At 37.9% G+C, this 19,948-nt stretch overlaps 1 protein-coding gene across 2 annotated transcripts; it reads left to right on the top strand.

The window, feature by feature from the left end:
• The first annotated feature begins 834 nt into the window (after window positions 1-834).
• npepps (aminopeptidase puromycin sensitive) lies at window positions 835-19,531 on the top strand. Of its 2 annotated transcripts, none has more exons than XM_063012547.1 (23): window positions 835-1,176; window positions 4,749-4,833; window positions 6,249-6,326; window positions 6,601-6,722; window positions 7,179-7,286; window positions 10,096-10,296; window positions 10,500-10,596; window positions 10,684-10,717; window positions 10,907-11,021; window positions 11,375-11,539; window positions 11,799-11,903; window positions 12,293-12,353; window positions 13,543-13,652; window positions 14,443-14,503; window positions 14,592-14,731; window positions 14,883-15,017; window positions 16,073-16,292; window positions 16,379-16,521; window positions 16,676-16,732; window positions 16,863-16,970; window positions 17,584-17,739; window positions 18,188-18,235; window positions 18,354-19,531. In XM_063012547.1, exons 1-23 carry the CDS (start codon window positions 889-891, stop codon window positions 18,498-18,500), a joined length of 2,784 nt encoding a protein of 927 aa, XP_062868617.1. In that variant the 5' UTR covers window positions 835-888; the 3' UTR covers window positions 18,501-19,531. The 2 variants fall into 2 exon arrangements, with proteins under 2 accessions (XP_062868617.1, XP_062868616.1); XM_063012546.1 differs by having other exon boundaries at window positions 14,440-14,503.
• Window positions 19,532-19,948: the final 417 nt, after the last annotated feature.

The following is a 19,948-nucleotide window of genomic DNA, read 5'->3' as shown; positions in this document are numbered from 1 at the left end:
CCTGTTAGAACCAAAGTGCCTTTTTTTTTTTCTTTTTTTTTTTTTTTTTTTAAATGGAAAAGATTGGAATAAAGTGTTAGTAAATAAGTACAAATCAGCCTAAGTGTTTAGTAAAAAGGTGTGTTTTTAATCGTTTTTTTAAAGACAGCAAGAGACTCAGCTGTTCGGACAGACAGAGGAAGTTCGTTCCACAATTTGGGCGCTAGAACAGAGAACAGCCTTGATGCTTGTCTTCCTTTAGTCCTGGATGGAGGCTCAAGTCGAGCTAGACTAGAGGCTCGGAGGTTGCGTGGTACAGAGCGGGGTTTGATTAGACCCCGAAGGTAGCTTGGGGCTGGTCCATTTTCGGCTTTGTAGGCGAGCGTCAGTGTTTTAAACTGAATGCGTGCAGCTACAGGAAGCCAGTGAAGAGCACACAGCAGTGGGGTGATGTGGCAGTGTTTAGGTTGGTTAAAGACCAGACGGGCAGCTGCATTTTGAATGAGCTGTAAGGGTTTAATAGTGGCCATGGGAGCTCCTGCCAGGAGGGAGTTGCAGTAGTCCAACCGAGAGATTACAAGTGATTGCACCAGAATCTGGGTTGTTATGTTGTGTTTTTTCAAATGGTTGTTCAATACATAAATGTGTGCAGAAGTTTGTATTTAGTAGTGGATTAAAAATTGATCGTTGAACCATTTATATTACAACATTTATATTTCTGCTCTCATGGATCCACGGGGCCGCGCTGATCCACGGGGTCGCGCTACGCGTTGACGTCATAACGTCATTCACCAACACGAACGCGCACGTACGCACACACACACACACACACACACACACACAGTTATTTGGGTCGATGTGAAGTGAGAGGGAGGTTGGGAGCCAGTTAGCAACAAATCCCGCGATTTTATGTTGCTGTGTCTGAGCCGTCAAGTGTCTCTCGCAGTCGCTCGACAAGTCATACATCAAAATCCGATTCTGTACTCGAAGCCCGTTTCTCTGACTCTGAGAGTAAACTCACTCATTAGCTATTGTACTGTTTCTGCTGACGCTACCAGCCTGAATCAGTTCAGCATGACTGAGAGGAGGCCCTTCGTCCGGCTGCCCACTGACGTTTCCCCCGTTAACTACGCGCTATGTCTCAAACCAGACCTGGTCGACTTCACCTTCGAGGGAAAACTGGAGGCGGTGGTGCAGGTACGCTGCTTACAACTGCATTTACATTCATTTTTTAAACATAAATAAATTAGTACATTTTCATGGTCGGTAAGCCTATGGTCACCGTTACTGCTAAGCTAACTAGCCACATACTTCGCTAGCTATTTAGCAACCTTACTTTAGTTACGTTCCAAACCGCCCACTTGTGTACTAAATAGTGTGGCAAGCAAGTACACTACAACTCGTGTTGTTACTATGTTGTATTACACTATCTAGTACGTAGTTTGCGGTTTGGAACGCAACCCTAGTTCTAGTGAATCAGGGTGGAAGCTATGGATCAAGTAAGCCACAGTAGCTCTAAATTAGTAAATAACTTAGATATTATATATTTACATTTAAAGTATTGTTTTGTTAAACGTTGTGAAGTTAACAATTTAGTCCCCTGATACCACGTTAGAATTCTTCTGAAATGCTAGTCATGCAGTCAGCATTAATGTTGATGGCAGCCTTCTAGCTTCTGTCAACCAGAACAACCTGCTCGGTTTGTTTCCTTACAAGACAGTCAAAAACCGGGTCAACCCAAGTTTATTATAAGATGTTCTGACTTAAAAATAAAGTAAGAAAACCTTCTTCTTCTTCTGAAATAAATTACAAGCGCAAATAGCACAAAGCATGTCAGTTGTTAGTAGAAGTTACACAACCTATCCAAAACTCTTTGTTGACAGATAGAAATCTGTTTTTCCAAGCAGTAATGTCTTCAATGAATTGAAACCTCACAATGAACAAGTGTTTGCATGGGCACAAATTTCCACAGACAAACTACAAATTCCTCTGGAAAACCTACTTGGAAAAGTGGATTCTCTTCAAACCCTACATCAACCCAAACAAATTATTAAAGTCATAATTGAGATTACAAGTCAAAAACTAATGTATACCAAAGCATTAGTGATTCTGAATGTTTAATCACTTGTGGCCTGTTTTATAATGCTATGTAGTTAGGCTCTATTCCCTGACTTTTTTTGCTCCCTTATTGTGCTTTAGTTTTACTCTTGCTAACAACCAGCTGCTGAATTGTTTGATAACAAAATGTAATTGTGTGATTAGACAAGTGCAGCTCTTTAGTGGGACATTAATCTGATTCTTGTGTTTTTAAGTAAAAGAATGTTTGCATAAATACTGTTGTGGCCACCAAAACAGGCTGTGTTAAGCTGCTTTGTGCTTTACAATGTAACCCTGGTGTAAAAATTCACCCTCCTGCAATAAATGTGGCCACAGTACCCAGTTTTATTGGAGCATGAGATTAACTACATCCCTTGTAATTCTTCAAACCCTGTAATGCCACAGTCTGGGGCTACTCGGACTGCATAGCATCTGTGTGTTGCTAATTCCATATTTGCCTGCAGGTCACATGGGTAAATTTCTTACAGCATCCAAGTGACATCCAGCCTTATTCTCTCTCAAAGACTCTTCCTCATTTGTGCTGGTTCATGCATGATTACCAACTACCATTTCAGCTGATTTGATGAATCACTCTTGGAGGATGAAAAATAAAATGTCCATATCTAGACCTGTAGGCTTGAAATATATTGATTGTTCCACTCTCTAAGTACAGAAATCCCAAGAGCCTGAAGTATAAAATAACTTCTTCATTTAAGAGCCTTGTGGAGATACAAACCACAGGCAGGATTTTTGTATTTGCAACCTGACTGGTTTTAATTTGGGTGAAATGCAACAAAAGCTTAATATCAGACCAGTTCTGTCACTAAGGCAATTAACAGAGCTAAGATGGACAAGGTTTATTGTCAATCAAAAATTAAAAAATATGCTAGGTGCCTTTTACCTCAAGCAATTCTTAGGTGTAGGAGCAGCTTAGGGCCTGACAATGTGATTGATGTTTAATAGTTGCTTAATTTGTTTTCATGTGTAGTAGTGAGTAAAACCAACCAACAGTGTGTATAGCAGTTTTCATACACTTACAAGGGACATGACAGTTATATAATTGTATTTTTAATTTCTAGTTTCAGCTCAATAATTGGAACTAGCTTTTGTTTTGTTTGTTTAGGTAAGCACATACGACCTGTTCTGTTTTGGTCCTGCTATTGTATCTCTGCAATTTAGGAATTTTAATATAATAGTAACTCATTATTTTCATTGTCTAAAAATATTATACTTTGTATTTGACCCTGTTTTAATAAATGAAGTATTTTATGTTATGTCAGAATTGTGCTTGAGGGATGGTGGGGTAATATCTTGCAAAATCAACAATCAATTATTTTAATTCATTTGACCCACACAACCAACCACACAATCCTCCATGGCTTAGAGTGAGCAAACCAGACTGCTAGAAATACAAATGAATTCTACCACAGTAACCAAGAAGGTCCTGGATTCGACCCCCAGGTGGGGCGGTCCACCCACAGTCCAAAGACGTGCAAGTGAGGTGAACTGGAGATACAAAATTGACCATGACTGTTTGACATTAAACTTGTGAACTGCTGAATCTTGTGTAACGAGTAACTACCTTTTCTGTTATGAATGTAACCAAAATATGTAAAACATGACATTAAAATCCTAATTAATAAATAGATTTAGATTATTACAGCTGTTTGTATTTAAGCCAGTTAAATGGACAGACTTCCTTGCTGTGGGTGAGAAATAAGCATGGCAGAGGAGTGTGAAATGCTATTTATACAGGACTTCAAATTAACACAATCTGAGTTTGATGCATCTATAAATATGGTTTGGTTTACACAGATTTGATGGAGAGAGATCCATAAGCATTATTTTCATACAGGTTACTACAAAAAATACTAGATTTTTTTTACCATACAAAAAAGATTTTGGATTTATCACAGTGGTTATACCGCTTAGTGGTTTTAAACCAAGATTTACTGAAGTGAATTAAGGGCCGTGTTCTTACATTATAGGAGGTTGCACAGTTGTACCCAGAAATAGTGTATGTGTACCGAGAGTCTCCATTTAGTAAGAAAGTTGTCTAGCTCCGCTCTCAATTTAAAATCAAGCATTAGCTTTTAAAAATGATCTTAAATGGCATTTTAAAACTGACTGCATTACCCAAACAATGACTTCTTTGTTAGTTATCGGTTAACCAGTTAATAATTAACATCAGTACTCTGAATATTGCTTTTCTTTCTTCAGGAACACTGTGGTTGACAAATTAAACAGCACTGGTTTATTAACATGCCTGGTCTTGATTGTTTAGCCTGAATGTGATAGACATGTCCTCTTTTCATATAGATAATTAAAAAACACAAAGGCAATACATGCAAAAACAATATGGCATTCAGCCCTTGTTCAAATGGACTACATGGATGTTTAAGGTCTTTGTTTTTGTCATTTCTACTGCTTACTTTTTTCTTCTTTTTTTTACACATTTTACTGAGCTCAGCTGTGTTGGAGCATTAGTGAAATATTTCAATGTGTTAAAAGTTTGGGTTGTAAAAAATTTTTCATGGATTAAGCAGATGTCACCAAAATCCATAATCGGTTTTGCAATATGAACACATTATCATTATGGCAAAATGATTTGTCAAGTGCTTATTTAAATTTCATGTTGATTTATACTAGTTTTGTTTTCTTTTTATTTGCAGGTTACACAAGGTACAAACCAAATTGTGATGAACTGTGCTGATATAGACATAATCACTGCATCTTTTGCACCTGAAGGAGGAGAAGGTAATGGTGAACCTTTATATACACTGGCAATTTCAGTGCACTTGTTAAATTTATTCTTTGCATGTTGAGGGTTGAAAGATTCACTGAATAAAATAAAACAAGTGCACGAGTGTTGCACCGATTGTCTTTTTTTCAAATTCAACAGAATAGTTGCAGCATAAATCAAAGTTGTTCTTTAATGGGTCATATACCACAACTACACATAAGTGTATTGTGCTGTCAAGGTTTTTACATTTTAAACTTGGATTTTAAATTCTAAATAAAACTGAAGAGCATGTGTGGCACAACAGTCCATTTGACTAGCACGCCACTTTTGAGACCTGTGTTACTCAGGCGCTTGACAAACACATTTAGTCATGTCTGTGGAAGGAAAGAGCAGATGTTATCGCTGACTACCAAACTGCAGTAGGCTTGCAAAAATTTCCTAATCAATTTAACCAATAACTTACTGTCATTAGTAGATGGTTTACTGACAGGTTTATAGCAACCCTTTAATAAATTTTGTCCACAGTGAATGAGAAAGAAGCAACAAAACTACATAAACATGACCAAAGCTAGGTTGGCTTTCAGAATGCGTACCATCAACATTCAGTTGGTAGCCAGTAATTAAGTGCATTTGAGGGTTTTTTATTATAATACAAACAGTTATTATTGTAAACATTTCTGACAACATTAGTTTATTTTATAATATTTAAAATGTGCAGACATTCAATATGCTGCATGCTGTCTGTATCTGCAGAGCAGCCGCTCCATATTGATGCAAAGTAGTTTTCCAGTTAAGAATTTAAATGGTGTAGGCACCACAGTTTAAGTAATCTAAGTGCTCACTCCCAAATGGGATGCATCGGTTGTCAGGAATCCTGTACATACATGCCTATGGAGATGGAATGTTGTCAATTGCAAAATTGGCACAACACTAGGTTTTTTTTTACGTGCAGGGATGTTTAATATTCATGGTCTCTGTACTGGTCTCAGTTTAAAAAAATTTATTAATTTAAAAAAGCTATTAGCATGGATTTAAATGTTTTTTAACTAACTGCATTGATCAAATAATTATTTTTAGTTGGTGATCAATCAGTTGGTTATATAATAAAAGTCTTAGGCTGTTCAAGGCGTTTGTTTTTTCTGTCTGTATGTGTGGGTATGTCTGTCTGTCAGAGATCTGTAGCTCACCTCTTAATATAAACCAACCATCAGCTGCTGGAAATATATTTCTATGACTTTTCAGTGATTGCATTAATGGAACAATGTACTTTTAGCCAGTTATTGGTTAATCGGTTCATAAATAACATTCCTATTTATTGCATGTACTGTTAATTACAGCATTGTACTGAAAATATTTTTTGTTTTTCGTTTTATTTCCTGTCAATACAATACTATATTATAACGAAGCATTCTCATTTCTCTGTACTTAGAAATTAACGCTACAGGATTCAACTATCAAAATGAGGACGAAAAGGTCACTTTGTCTTTTCCCAGTGCTCTTCTTAAAGGTAAGCACCATGGCAACACTAGCAGCATTAGTTCCTGGCTAATGCTAACAGTAACTATGTAATTGGTATTTCTTTTTTATCAGTGAAGAAGTTGGACTAATCAGTTTGTTGTAAAGGCAAAGAAGTTGTGATTATTTAGTTTGTATAATAATTAACATAACACATGAGTTACTCTTCACTAAGTATGTATACACTGGGGTTGTATTTTAGTTGTTTAATTTGTTTTGTTTTGGAAGTGTTACAGATAAACAAGTGTTTATTACATGTTTTTTAGGATCAGGTGTGTTGAAAATCGATTTTGTAGGAGAGTTGAATGACAAAATGAAAGGTTTTTACCGAAGTAAATATACAGCTGCTTCAGGAGAAGTTCGCTACGCAGCTGTCACACAGTTTGAGGTAAGTCCACGCACAGCAAGTGTCTTATTGCTTCTTCATTCTTGGCATTGCAGTTACTCCTCTCAGAACCCTTGTCCGGGCCATATTTTTTCATCTGACTTTAAAATTACTTTCAGTGTTCAGCCAGATTCTTAACTGTGTGATGCAAATATATCATATTATAGGCTTGTTGTAAGTAACTGGATCACTATTGAACAAGTAAATGAAAAGTGGTTTAGGTTTAAATGCAATGAAGAAGCAAGTTAAGTTTCTATTACAAGAGCATGTGTGTTTTTGTATTTTTTTTTTTGCTGCTATATAACGGATATTTTTGGGTTTGTTTATGGCTGTGTTACTTTCCTTGAATTTCTCAGTGTGCACATAAATGTTCCCTCCCAAACACGTGTGAACTATTGTCAAAATCACATGCCCTCTGTAACCTCTTTTTCTCACCCTGTCTCTCTCTTTCTCTCTCAGGCTACGGATGCTCGTCGAGCTTTTCCTTGCTGGGATGAGCCAGCTATCAAAGCTACTTTTGACATAACCCTTATTGTTCCCAAGGATCGAGTAGCCTTGTCAAATATGGTATGTCGCACTTTACAAGAGCCCAAACAGCTTGATTCGCATTACTCATCTAGGGCTATGTGTTTCCTAGCATTGTGTTTCAGTGTATGTGATGTAACACATGCTCTGAGGCGTTCTTGTTTCCACTGGTGCAGGCCAGCTGTCCCTCTGCAGTGCTGGAAATGTCTTTTGCGCCCCTTATGTATCTTAAAGAAGAATTATTATGATTTTAGATTTAGGTCTTCTTCTTGAACAATGGAAGTGAGATTTCAAAGTGTTCTACCTGAAGACCTTATTTTCCCATTGCGTGTTAAATAGAGAAACTCCATTCTGGGTTGGATAGAACAGTGTAATGGTATTAGAGCTCTGGTTTCACTGGTGATTTTAAAGAGCATGCTAATTACTGCAGCTGTTAAAGAGAAGATGCAGGCAGGCATCGCAGAAGGCCGAAAGCTTCAATTTCCTTTCACCTATAATGGTAGTCTGGAATGTTTTCATAGATGTTGTGTTGTTGTTGTGGAAAAATGTTCATCGTTAGCTTTACTCACTTTTGGCTGATTATTAGGAACATATTACTTTTTGGATACCTTCACCTCTTTACACATGTCCGTGGGTAAAGCTAATTCGAAAAAGAGCATTGTATGCAGATTTGAGTTAATGAAGTGATTTATTGTTTTACTACTGCAGAATTATTACTGGCCACATTTACATGCAGCCTGATAATAATCCAGCAATAATCTATAATAATAATATAATAATAGCTCAAGTGAAATAGAACATGTTCATGTATACACCTCAATTAGAATAGACTAGTCAAATTAAGGCCATTCCAAATACAATTTCTATTTGAATGAACAAGGTGGACAATCCTTTAAATAATCTGTTAAATAAAAAAATAGCTGTGTAAACACCTGTATCTGATTACATTCCCAGTCAGAAAGTTTACAAAGTTCAACTTGGCAGGAGTGAATAATTGGTCTGGAGAAAATCTGTTTATGCTTTACAAGACATAAGTGCCTTAGAATGTTGCAGGACATGCCATCTTCCCCTTCCCCATTTTCTCCCCTTTTTTAATAAGTAAATGTGACATACTGACGTCCTGATCCGCCATGATTGGAAAAAAAATGCCAACTGAAAACTCAGGTAACATACTGCTGTTCCTCTGTGACTGAACTCCCGTGATGCTCATTGTCATGGTAATTTGTACACTAAGTGGTACTCAGGACATGCATGTCATTTTGAATCGAATTGCTTGTAGTGCGCATGAGTAGAGCGCACATGTAATCACCTCACTCTTAATCTGTAATCAAACTGATTGTAATCGGGTTGGAGAAAATCTTTGGATGTATACATAGCCATTGAATTATTAATCACTGAATCACTCTGACCTTGTGTCATTAAGCGCCGCTAAGCAGACGTAGGTAATCAACAAACTGAATCAGTGAAAATGAAAATTATGTGTTTTATGTGTAATTGTTTTACATTGGGTGTGTCTCGTGTGAAAGTTTGCTACCTGGTAAACTGCTGTGTAAAGGGCTTAAAACTATGTCAGTACCAATTAACACAGCCCAGTGGGAAATGACCTTTAGACTGTACTTAATGGTGTATAGTTAGCGGCTACGTAATAGCTTATATCCATCGGTTTTATTATGCTTTGCTATGTTGATTCTCCGTAAAGTATTCACATAGCCAAACTATGTGCGAGTGGGAGACAAGGCAACCAAGTGCACATTTGAATATATGGAGATGTGGCGTGTTTGTGTGTGTGTTGGTTGTTTAGAAAACTTGTTTCTAAAAATATTTTTCACTGGTTAGTAATAAATGACCTTCTAATAAAAGCCTGCAGCCTTTACTGTCATATTTTTGCAGTCTGTTACCAAACAGCTCATGGCCCAGTGTTTGGAAATCTCTGCTTAAATATTTTTTTTTTTGCCACTATTAGAGTACAGTACAATATAGTATAGTACAGGGTTTTGTGGCATTATTGGGGTTAAATGATTTGCTATATTTAAGCACTGGCAACAGGTTTCATCTTACAAAAATGTATTTGCATGTTCTCTTGTCACACAAGGCCACCTGTCATCTCCAAGATTTGGCATCTGTGAAAAGTATGTTAAGGTTGGCTTTGTATTGTGCTGATAAAGAGCACAGGTTACACCAACACAATTTTTCTTTAACCTTTCCATTTAACATGGGAGGAGTTTATTAATGTTTAAGACTGTGCTTTACCGTTTTGGATGGATTAAACAAGCCAGTAGTTAAGCATTAATGTTTAAGAACTAGTCCTGCCATTCTGTTCAGTTTACTAGGGTGTTTTAACCCGCCTTGTTTTAAAACAGTTTGCTCTAGCTGAACAGTATTCTGTGAAAATACATAATTTTTTTATTGGAAAGCATATAGTTTTCCTCACTTGCAAGAAACAACTTAGCACTTGGCTAACATTAGAACATTTTTCTTTCATGCTTGACAAACATTGTTAGCACAGCACACCTGAGTGATATCCCAGTTCTTGCTATCTATTTAGACACTATTTAGTGTCTTTATTATAGCTTGCGACATTGGACATTGCCTGCTCTATCTGCTCGTATTACTTTAAGCTGTCCAGTAGGCCTAGGTTGGCTTATAAAATTCAAGTTTGCTACTGCCCTGATAAGACTTTTTTTTTTCCTCACTCCCTCACTTACGACAAAATTTATTACAAATGACACCAAATGTCAGATCTCATAGAGAAGATGGCTGGATCTCTAAGACTGCCTACTCTTTGCATTGAAAACCACAAATTGTGTTCAAGCTATTGCATCTGTCTGATTACCATTTTCTTGCATTTCAGAATGTCATCGACCGAAAGCCGTACCCAGAAGACGACAGTCTGGTAGAGGTGAAGTTTGCCACCACACCCATCATGTCTACATACTTGGTAGCATTTGTCATTGGCGAGTATGACTTTGTGGAGAGCCAGTCGTCCGATGGTGTGACTGTCCGTGTGTACACACCGGTGGGGAAAGCGGAGCAGGGCAAGTTTGCATTGGAGGTAAACGTTTCACTTTTCTTTAAAGGCAGATGACAGTAAGCAAAAACAGGACTCGCACATCTTGAAAAATTCATTCAAATGTAAAGGGGATTTAAAAGCTCAGCCATTTATTGTTCTGTCTTTGTGGTTTTTTTGCTAGTACTAGGGTTATTTGATGTCCTGTATGTCATTAGTAAACCAGGTTGTTTCCCTTTTCATTATAGGTGGCTACAAAGACCTTACCTTTCTACAAAGACTACTTCAATGTTCCCTATCCTTTGCCTAAAATTGATCTGATAGCTATTGCTGATTTTGCTGCTGGTATGTATGCATTTCATCTTTAAAAAAAAATTGTTTTCTAAGTTAAGTGTATGATCATGTGAACATTGTATTTCTGTGTTAATTTAGGTGCCATGGAAAATTGGGGTCTTGTTACCTACAGGTACTTTATGAATCTTGTAGAATAGTCGATTATATAGTGACTGGTTAAACTATCTACAAGGAACTTTCAAAGTCCTGTTTCCAGGTTTAAGTATTCGTTTTATTTTAGTAGCTTTAAGGTTTTTTTATGCATCTAAATATTAAAAAAAAAACAAAATGTGGATGCATATTTTCTTCTGTTTTTTTCCAGAGAGACTGCTTTGCTGATTGACCCAAAGAATTCATGTGCATCTTCACGCCAATGGGTGGCCCTTGTAGTGGGCCATGAGCTGGCACATCAGTGGTTCGGGAATTTGGTTACTATGGTGAGTGTGTGAACTCGGTTTGTGTGGTGACCTCATGTAGACTTTTCTATTGTCTGGTGAATAACAAGCTTAAGAGAAGCAGCTCTGTAGGATTGAAAACATGTTGTGTTAGTTAAGTTTTCTTTTGTTTAAACTGTTGATAATTTATTGATTTTTATTTACTTGAACACTGTTTAAAAGTCTACTTGAACACAAACAGAATTTTAAATGGTTAAATCCTCCTCAATGTCTAAAGTCTGGCTTTATTGGCTTCAAAGGTTGCTTTTAATAGTTTTTTTTATGGGGTTGGGGCACTTTTCATCTGGAAGCTGGATTAGAATTGCTATTGATTGATTTACAAAATGATTTTGCAGGAGTGGTGGACTCATTTGTGGCTTAATGAGGGATTTGCATCATGGATCGAATACCTCTGTGTGGATCACTGTTTCCCTGAGTACGACATCTGGACGCAGTTTGTATCTGCTGACTACACCAGGGCTCTGGAACTGGATGCTCTTGATAACAGTCACCCTATTGAGGTGTGCTAGCAGTTATTTATGTCACACTTAAAACTTCTAATAACCTATTTGTCTTAACAGTAATTAATTCTCATTCAGTTACCTCTAAAAGTTTGTGTGTAGAAGGAAGTATATTGTTTCTTTCTGTTTACTACAAAGCTGTGTGGCTGTGCAGACCACTAGTGGCTGTGCAGAAGTGTATCAGTTTCCACATTTGCATTCCTGGCCTAGATTTAGCCCAATGAAATACGAGTTTGCCTGTCTGTCTATTTAATGGCAGGTTAATGTTGGACACCCCTCAGAAGTGGATGAAATATTTGATGCCATATCATACAGCAAAGGCGCTTCCATAATTCGAATGCTGCACAACTACATAGGTGATGAGGTAAGAAATATTTTAAGCATGATGGAAAACAGAGCACCCAAATTGACAGTTAAAGATAACGGGGTGTGTTTCTCCAAAACACTGGATGAATTATGTACTACATTAACCTTTATATTACACAACAAGGGGTCTGGATGATGTGTTGGTTGTTGTACTACATGTACACAATGCATGTAGTGTTCAAATAGTAGTATAGACATTTGGACAGTAGTGGTAGCTTAGCAGTTATCACAAGGTCACTAGTTCAAGCCCCATTACTGTCTGGTTGATATTGTTGTGCCCTCAGCAAGGCCGTTAATCCTCAAATGCTTGTAATGTAAGTCACTTTGGATCAAAAGTGTTTATTAAATGCCATAAATGTAAATAACATTTTTTTATTTTCTTTTTAGGATTTTAGAAAGGGAATGAATTCATACCTTTTAAAGTTTCAGCACAAAAATGCATTCACAGGTAACTAATTGTTGGCATTTGCACTACGTTTTTATACACGTAAAAAGATGTGTGCTACTTCCAAAAAAATTTTATCCATACTAAAGCCTCATTATAATAGAAAAGATTGCTGGAGACAGATTGGGTGAAATCATCTTAATTATTCTTCATGCTTTTTACCTTTGTGAACTACTAGGTAAAAGTGATGATGGCTTGATGGCTTTCACACACTATGCAGTGAACTAAGTAGTCAAGATGAATTAATTATGAATTCTGTCTACTATCTGGTGTCTTTATCAAGTTACATCAACGTTTCTAAAAAGCTGTGGTTTCCTTTGATTACATTTATACTGTAAATAGGCAAAGAGAATAGTATTAGATTTGCAATTCATCTGTGTTAATGTGGACTAGGCTTTAAATAGCTCACATGTAGATGAGTTTTTGAGCTGCAGTGCTGTGTATGTACTGTGTTCGGTTGCATTACAGTAATTATTTCACAGATACAACTGATAACTAAAGCAAAATGAATCTGGTGGTTTTCAGATCACTTAAGGCCACACTTTTATAATGCATCGTTTGGCTTTTGAATGTATGTACATTAAATTATTCAATAATAGTGTGATGTGTACGCAGAAAAATCGTGCTATTTACAGAATGTGTTGAAAGAGGAATGTTTTATGAGGCACATGTAATTGCAAAAAAACATTACTCTTTCTTCTGTCATGCTTATGCCATGGCTTTCTTTCTTATGTTGGGTATTTATAAGATAAGATAAGATAATCCTTTATTAGTCCCACAATGGGGAAATTCACATCGTTAGACAAGAAATGGTAACACATTGGGAGAGTAGGAGATAAAAAAAAAACCAGCAACCAGATTGTGCTCCCTGAGGAGCACCCTATGGTAACACGAAAAAAAGCCCCTAACAGCACACAAGCACATGTAAACATAAGAACATAACATAGTCACACAACGAGCCACGGTTTAGGGATGTGGGGATAGGAAAAGTAACCAACTACGACAAGCAGCCATCCAGCGATTCGCAGCCATATGCCGGCGCGCGCTGCAGCCCGTCCTGCCGTATTGGTGGGATTAAGCTAAGTGGAGACGTTGGTTGGGGTTGAAGGGGGTGTAGGTATCAGTCCTAAATCCATTTTACCTACACTATGTTTTTATAATTTTTTCTTTGGCTTTTACCACTGTCATTTAGAGGACCTATGGGACTGTCTGGAACAGGCCAGTGGGAAACCTATTGCTGCAGTGATGAGCACTTGGACCAAACAGATGGGATTCCCCATTATTGTAGTGGACCAGGAGCAGGTATGTGTGTGTGCTGTGCGTGTATGGACACTATATAAACAAAAGTATTTCGACACACTGCTTAATCATTAAAATTAGGTGGTTCATTCTGTCCCATTTTCACAAAAGTATATAATCAAGCACCTAGCTATACAGTCACCATGCATACAAGTCACCAACGCTCTGCTGACTCAATAACTGCAGAGTTCCAAACCTTCTCTGTCATTAACCTCAGCACTAAAACTGTGCATTGGCAGCTTCATTCCATGAAAGCCATGCAAGCCTTACCATCACTAAGCACAATGCCCAGTGTTGGATTAAGTGTTGTAAAGCATGCCACCTCTGGACCCTGGACTCTGGAGTAATAACACTTCTCTATCTGGCAGTCAGATGGACAAATCTGGGTTTGGTGAATATCAGGAGAACTTTACTTGTCTGACTGCATTGTGCCAACTGTGAAGTTTGGTGGAGAAGGGATAATTCTATGGGGTTGTTTTTTAGGTGTTGCAGCCCAGGCTGTGTGTGCGCATATGCTTTGGGCATGTGGCTTTGGGAGAGGCAGTATTTGTTTGAGTTTTGACAGTCAAACTCCCTGCCAAAATCACTGAACTTACCTTTGAGTTTTTTATGCAAAGCTTAATGACTAACATATGAAGCTGTAAATAGATAAAATAATGGCATCAATTAGACAGGAGTTAGAAAGAATGTTTGACAAGTCAAATATTTGCCAAAATGCCTTGTGGTAGTTATTTACTACTACTGTGTCTCTTATTTAATTAGGATCATAATGCAAACATTATTTTTTTAGCAGGGAGAGGACCAAGTGTTGAAGATATCTCAGAGGAAGTTTTGTGCTAGTGGTCCACACACTGGTAAGATTATTTTTAATTACTTTTTTTTTTTCAGGCAATTCTTTTATAAAACAGCTAAGGCATTATGTTTGAATGTGATGTGTTTTAGGGGAGGACTGTCCTAGTTGGATGGTTCCCATTAGCGTCTGCTCCAGTGAGGACCCCAGCTGCTCCAAAATACAGGTTTTGTTGGACCAGCCTGAACTCACAGTCACCATCCCCAATCTTGGACCAGATAAGTGGGTCAAGGTCAGCTCTCCTTGTGTTCTAATGGTGTAGTAGAATGTGCATTTATTGAGGCATTAATTATACATGTTCCTCTAGCTTCTCTGATGTTTGCAGTTAGATTGATTGGTCCAAGCAAAGCTTAATGAATGTCTAAAACTTTTTTTTTTTCTAGATTAACCCTGGCACAGTGGGTTTCTATAGGGTCCAGTATAGTTCAACAATGCTGGAAAGTTTGCTGCCCGGAATCAGAGATCTAACACTGCTCCCGGTGGATCGCCTGAGTCTGCAAAATGACCTGTTCTCCCTGGTAAGGAGGCACCCACACACACATACAAACTGCACTATTGATCACCATAATATATCCATTAGTGCCTTACTGTTTTACACACTATCAATCTTGTTCAGTAGCCTTACTGGCATGACAACCATGTAGTGCTAAACTATAAAGTTCTAATAATAAGACTTATGAGATTTACCTTTTTTAAATTTTTTATAGATTGATTTTATATAAAGTTTTTAGCTCATTTGTATTTATTTTTTCATGCTGCCGTGTCTCATTTATAATTTATGAAGTGATTGTGCATGATCTAGTATCTCAGTAGTTGTTTACAAGAGTGGTGCACCATTTTAATTTGCTAGCTTATCCGCCCGGTTGGGAGCTTAACAGACACATTTAGTTTGTGTAAGACAAGAACGGCCAGAAGGAGATCCATGTCCTTGCTTCTTCAACACGACACCTATTGTCTGGTTGAGGCAGCAGCACAAGTGGTCGGGGAATACAGTGGAGATAGCAGTTTCGCTACTACATATTAAAGATGCCTTTTTCATATTTAAAAAACAGTTGGTGGCTTAACCCATGTTAGAGGGTTAGTGTGCAATTGAAAGCAACTGAACTCGCCGTCATGGTGATAATACCAGCTTTGAGATAACTTGGCGTATTCTCATTATTAGGTAAAATGGCTAATTTGTGGTCAGGTACACTGGCAATCAAAAGATGTGTGATTGGTATAAAGGGTCAGTGTGTGCCAAGAAAAGGTTTCTCACCCCATTACACCGTCATTCTCCTGAACAGGTGACAAAAGGCTGTTTGGGTTCATGGATTCATGCAGTTTCACCACATTCTGACCCTACCATCTGCATTCCACTGCAAAATTTAAGATTCATTAGACGAGGCCACCTTACACTGTGTCCTGATTCAGTGATCCTGTAACCTTTTCCTCCAGCATAGCCAATCATGTCTGTATAGATCCTACAACAGAGCTAATAAATGAAAGTTAAGTGGTTACTGTTTAGTTTGATATTGGGGGTGGGGGTGAATTAAAGCTACTATTTAAAATTAAACATAATTTCTTTCTCTGTTAGTCTCGTGCTGGCATGATCAGCACTGTGGAGGTACTGAAAATGATGGAGGCGTTTGTGAGCGAGCCGAACTACACAGTGTGGAGTGACCTAAGTTCAAATCTGGGCGTGCTCTCATGTTTGCTCTCTCACACCGAGCACCACGAGGAGATTCAGGAGTTTATCCGCGACCTCTTTACCCCCATTGGACTTAAGCTTGGCTGGGACAGCAAGCCTGGAGAAGGTCAAATTTCTGTCCCAATTTTCTTCTTTTTCCTCTATTTTTATGTGTCTACGCCAGATTTTTAATTTCATATTTGATTCTTATAGGCCACTTGGACGCTTTGCTGCGAGGGCTTGTGTTGGGCAAGCTGGGTAAGACAGGACACAAAGCCACGCTGGAGGAGGCTCGCAGGAGATTTAAAGACCATGTGGAAGGCAAGCAGATCCTATCTGCAGACCTCAGAAGTCCAGTAAGACCTGCTTGGCCAAATGCATTTAGACCAATATTAATCTTCCCCTTTAATAGACTTGAAAAAGTAACAATATTCCCAATTCTGTTTCCAACCACATTGCATGATGTTATTTGGGAAAGTGTTTTACAGGTGTTCTGTTGTATTATTTTAGGTTTACCTGACAGTTCTAAAGCATGGAGATAGTGCAACGCTGGACACAATGTTAAAGGTAACAAATAAGACATAACGTATACCTTACCATAATTGTTTCAACCAGAATAGAGAGCTTCTAAATGGATCTGTAACTTGAGCTTTAGATTACATTGTGAATACATGACATGCACTTTCTCTCTTTTTAGCTCCATAAGCAGGCTGACATGCAGGAGGAAAAGAATCGCATAGAAAGAGTTCTGGGAGCAATCTCATCTCCTGACCTCATCCAGAGGGTGCTCAGTTTTTCTCTTTCGGTATGTTTTTGCATATGTATGTCGCATGTACACACACACACACACACACACACAAAATATAAATTCTGTCTAGGCTTGTTAGCTAAGAAGTTATCTGAATTTTACATATTTATGCAGTTTGTTATACTTTGTACACTTAATAATTCACTTGGATGGCTCAATGGATAGCACTGTCGCCTTACAGCAAGAAGGTCCTGGGTTTAATTCCCAGGTGGAACAGCTCCATTCTGTGAAAAGTTTGTATGTTCTCTCTTGACTGTGTTAGAACTTAAACTAATGAATCATGTATTCTGTAGCTACCAGTCCTGTCTTAAATGTAACCAAAGTGTAAAACATGATGTACGAGTCCTAGTAAATAATCAATAAATAATGATTTACTGTATTGCCTTTATACATTGTGTATAATGTATTTGATAGAAGTTGAAAAATGTGTGTGTGTGTTCCCTGTGAGGTTTAGCTTCTCGTGAAAATATTTTAAGCAGAAGTGTTGGAATAGTGTGCAATGAAGTGTTAGACATGCTTAAACAAGTCCCTCTCTGTATAGCTTGAGTCTGGGTACGTGTGTTATAGTGTGCATGTTCTGTTTTTAGCACTGGTTTTATCATGTGTGCAGGAGGACGTGCGTCCCCAGGACACCGTGTCGGTGATTGGAGGCGTGGCCGGAAGCAGTAAACTGGGCCGCAAGGCAGCCTGGAAATTTGTCAAAGACAACTGGGAGGAGCTTCATAACCGTTACCAGGGCGGGTTCCTCATATCTCGACTGATTAAGGTAAGTCTGAGGACATACGCTTTGTGCATATATGACATATGCATTAGAATTTAATTATTAAATAAAAAAGTCATCATCAATCATGATTTTATGTCGTACCTCTTTTAAATGTTCATTTGAATTATACAGTACTAATAATTCATTTGCTGTTTATGCACTGCAAATATGAGAACTAAAATGTATAACATTTATGATTAAAACCTCGAAGGTTAGACTCCAGCAAATATTACTACAATAATGTACACACACACTCGGTGGATTCACAAAGTAATTACACCCCCTGACAGACACATACTGTACATTTTGGCTGTTTTTTCTGGATATCTACTAGCATCTGTATGGGCATGTGCATTGATTCCAGTGGCCTACTATCAACGTACTTAGGGCTTTAACCCAGTGCAAATAATTTACCATATATTATGTACTTTTTTGAACATCTCTCAATCAGGTCACTGTTGATGGATTTGCAATTGACAAAATGGCTGCAGAAGTAAAGGTAAGTCAGACGAATGTTTTTAAATGTGATTTTTGGATTATGCCGCTGTATTTTTACACTTATTTGTATGCATTGTTGCTGAATACTAATCCTCATCTGGGCTTATTTTTATGTTAAGAGTTTCTTTGAGACTCACCAAGCGCCAGCGGCCGAGCGCACGGTCCAGCAGTGCTGCGAGAACATTCTCCTGAACGCAGCCTGGCTCAAACGGGATGCACATGACATCCACCAGTACTTGCTGCAGCGCAAAGCACCCCCGGTCTGACCCCTGAACTCTGACGCCAGCCTCTCCTGACCTGCTCACTCACTCCAATCTCCCAGCAAATCATCGCTGCCTCCACCACTCCGCCCAGCAGAGCGAGTGTATCCAGAAACCAATCCTGCTTTGTTTTTTATATCCAGTGACTATTAAAGAGCTGCAGTTCTATCTTGCAAAAATACAGAAGAGAAAATTAAATCAAGACAGAATCAACACTGTTAGTAGTGTGATAAGGACTGTTGTACCCTGTTCTGCCTTCTGAAGATGATGCACATGCAAAGATGTAATCCCAAATGCTAAACATTTCAGATATGATTTCATTTTAAAATAGTAACGCATGCACTTGCTTTCTACAGTACACTTCAAGTACACTTCTTTGCCACACATTTCAGTATGGACTTTGACCTACATCTACACAGTAGTATGAAAACTGTGAATTGCTTCTGCTCTTCCAACTCTCTTTAAAAAGAGGCATGCTTGCAGCATTTGATATCGATGCGTTGATATCGATGCTTTTCTTCAATGTTTATTTTTACACATGTACACATGTTTTCTGTGTAAACAGTATTCTACTTTTATCTGCTGGGTCATCCGTGATGATGGCTATAGCCAGTTTTCCTTAGAATCAACTTGAGAATTGGTTGGCAGAATGGGGTGAAAGGTCATGGTGTTGTGCTTGTAAAATGAACTTATAACAGCAACGGCACTGATCCACAACGCTAAAACGGTTCATCCGGCCTGAACAGCGTAAGAATGGTACTGTATGTATATTGTAAAATGCAAACGTTCTTGATGAGACCTTCAAATAACCAGAATTGCATCGTACATGATCCTTCCTCCTTCATCTGTATGTAAGAATTCCCTTTACACAACACACTCCCAGTGGCATGTCCCTCTTGAGTAACTACAGAATGGGAAAAATAAACTGCATTTTAGATATATCCCTGTACCCTATGGGTTGAAGGTATATTATAAAATGTATATTCAACAGTTCTTTTGTTGTAAACGTCACACTTAAATAAAAAAGACATACCTTGGCTCTTGGGATATATTAACTCAGTGTAGTTCACATCAGCCTACTTTGTAATCAAGTGATGATTGTTGGCCCTGTTAGTGTGCTTTGAGGCCTTGAATTAAAAAAAGCTACAACCTATTCAGGAATATAATTACATACCCAGAGCAGGCATGTATGTGAGATACACATAGGCTTGATTAGCAAGTATATTCATTAAGAATTTATCATATGTGGCACTTAACTACAAGAAATCAACTGTCAAGACTTCCTGAAACATTTGTTGTGCTTTTGTTAAAGAATACAATTGTTGTTCATTAAAGATTGAATCTGATGAAAAGGATTGGTCAAATGGACTAAAACTGATTTTTGTGTGGAAAGCCTTTGCTTGTATATAAATATGATAACTTTTATTGATTTATGCATAGACAATACCATAATG

The sequence above is a fragment of the Trichomycterus rosablanca genome, chromosome 17 (genome assembly GCF_030014385.1).
Source record: "Trichomycterus rosablanca isolate fTriRos1 chromosome 17, fTriRos1.hap1, whole genome shotgun sequence".
In the NCBI taxonomy this organism is placed as follows: Eukaryota; Metazoa; Chordata; class Actinopteri; order Siluriformes; family Trichomycteridae; genus Trichomycterus; species Trichomycterus rosablanca.
The sequence above is the reverse complement of the archived record's forward strand: the minus strand, read 5'-3'. Positions and strand labels throughout refer to the sequence as shown.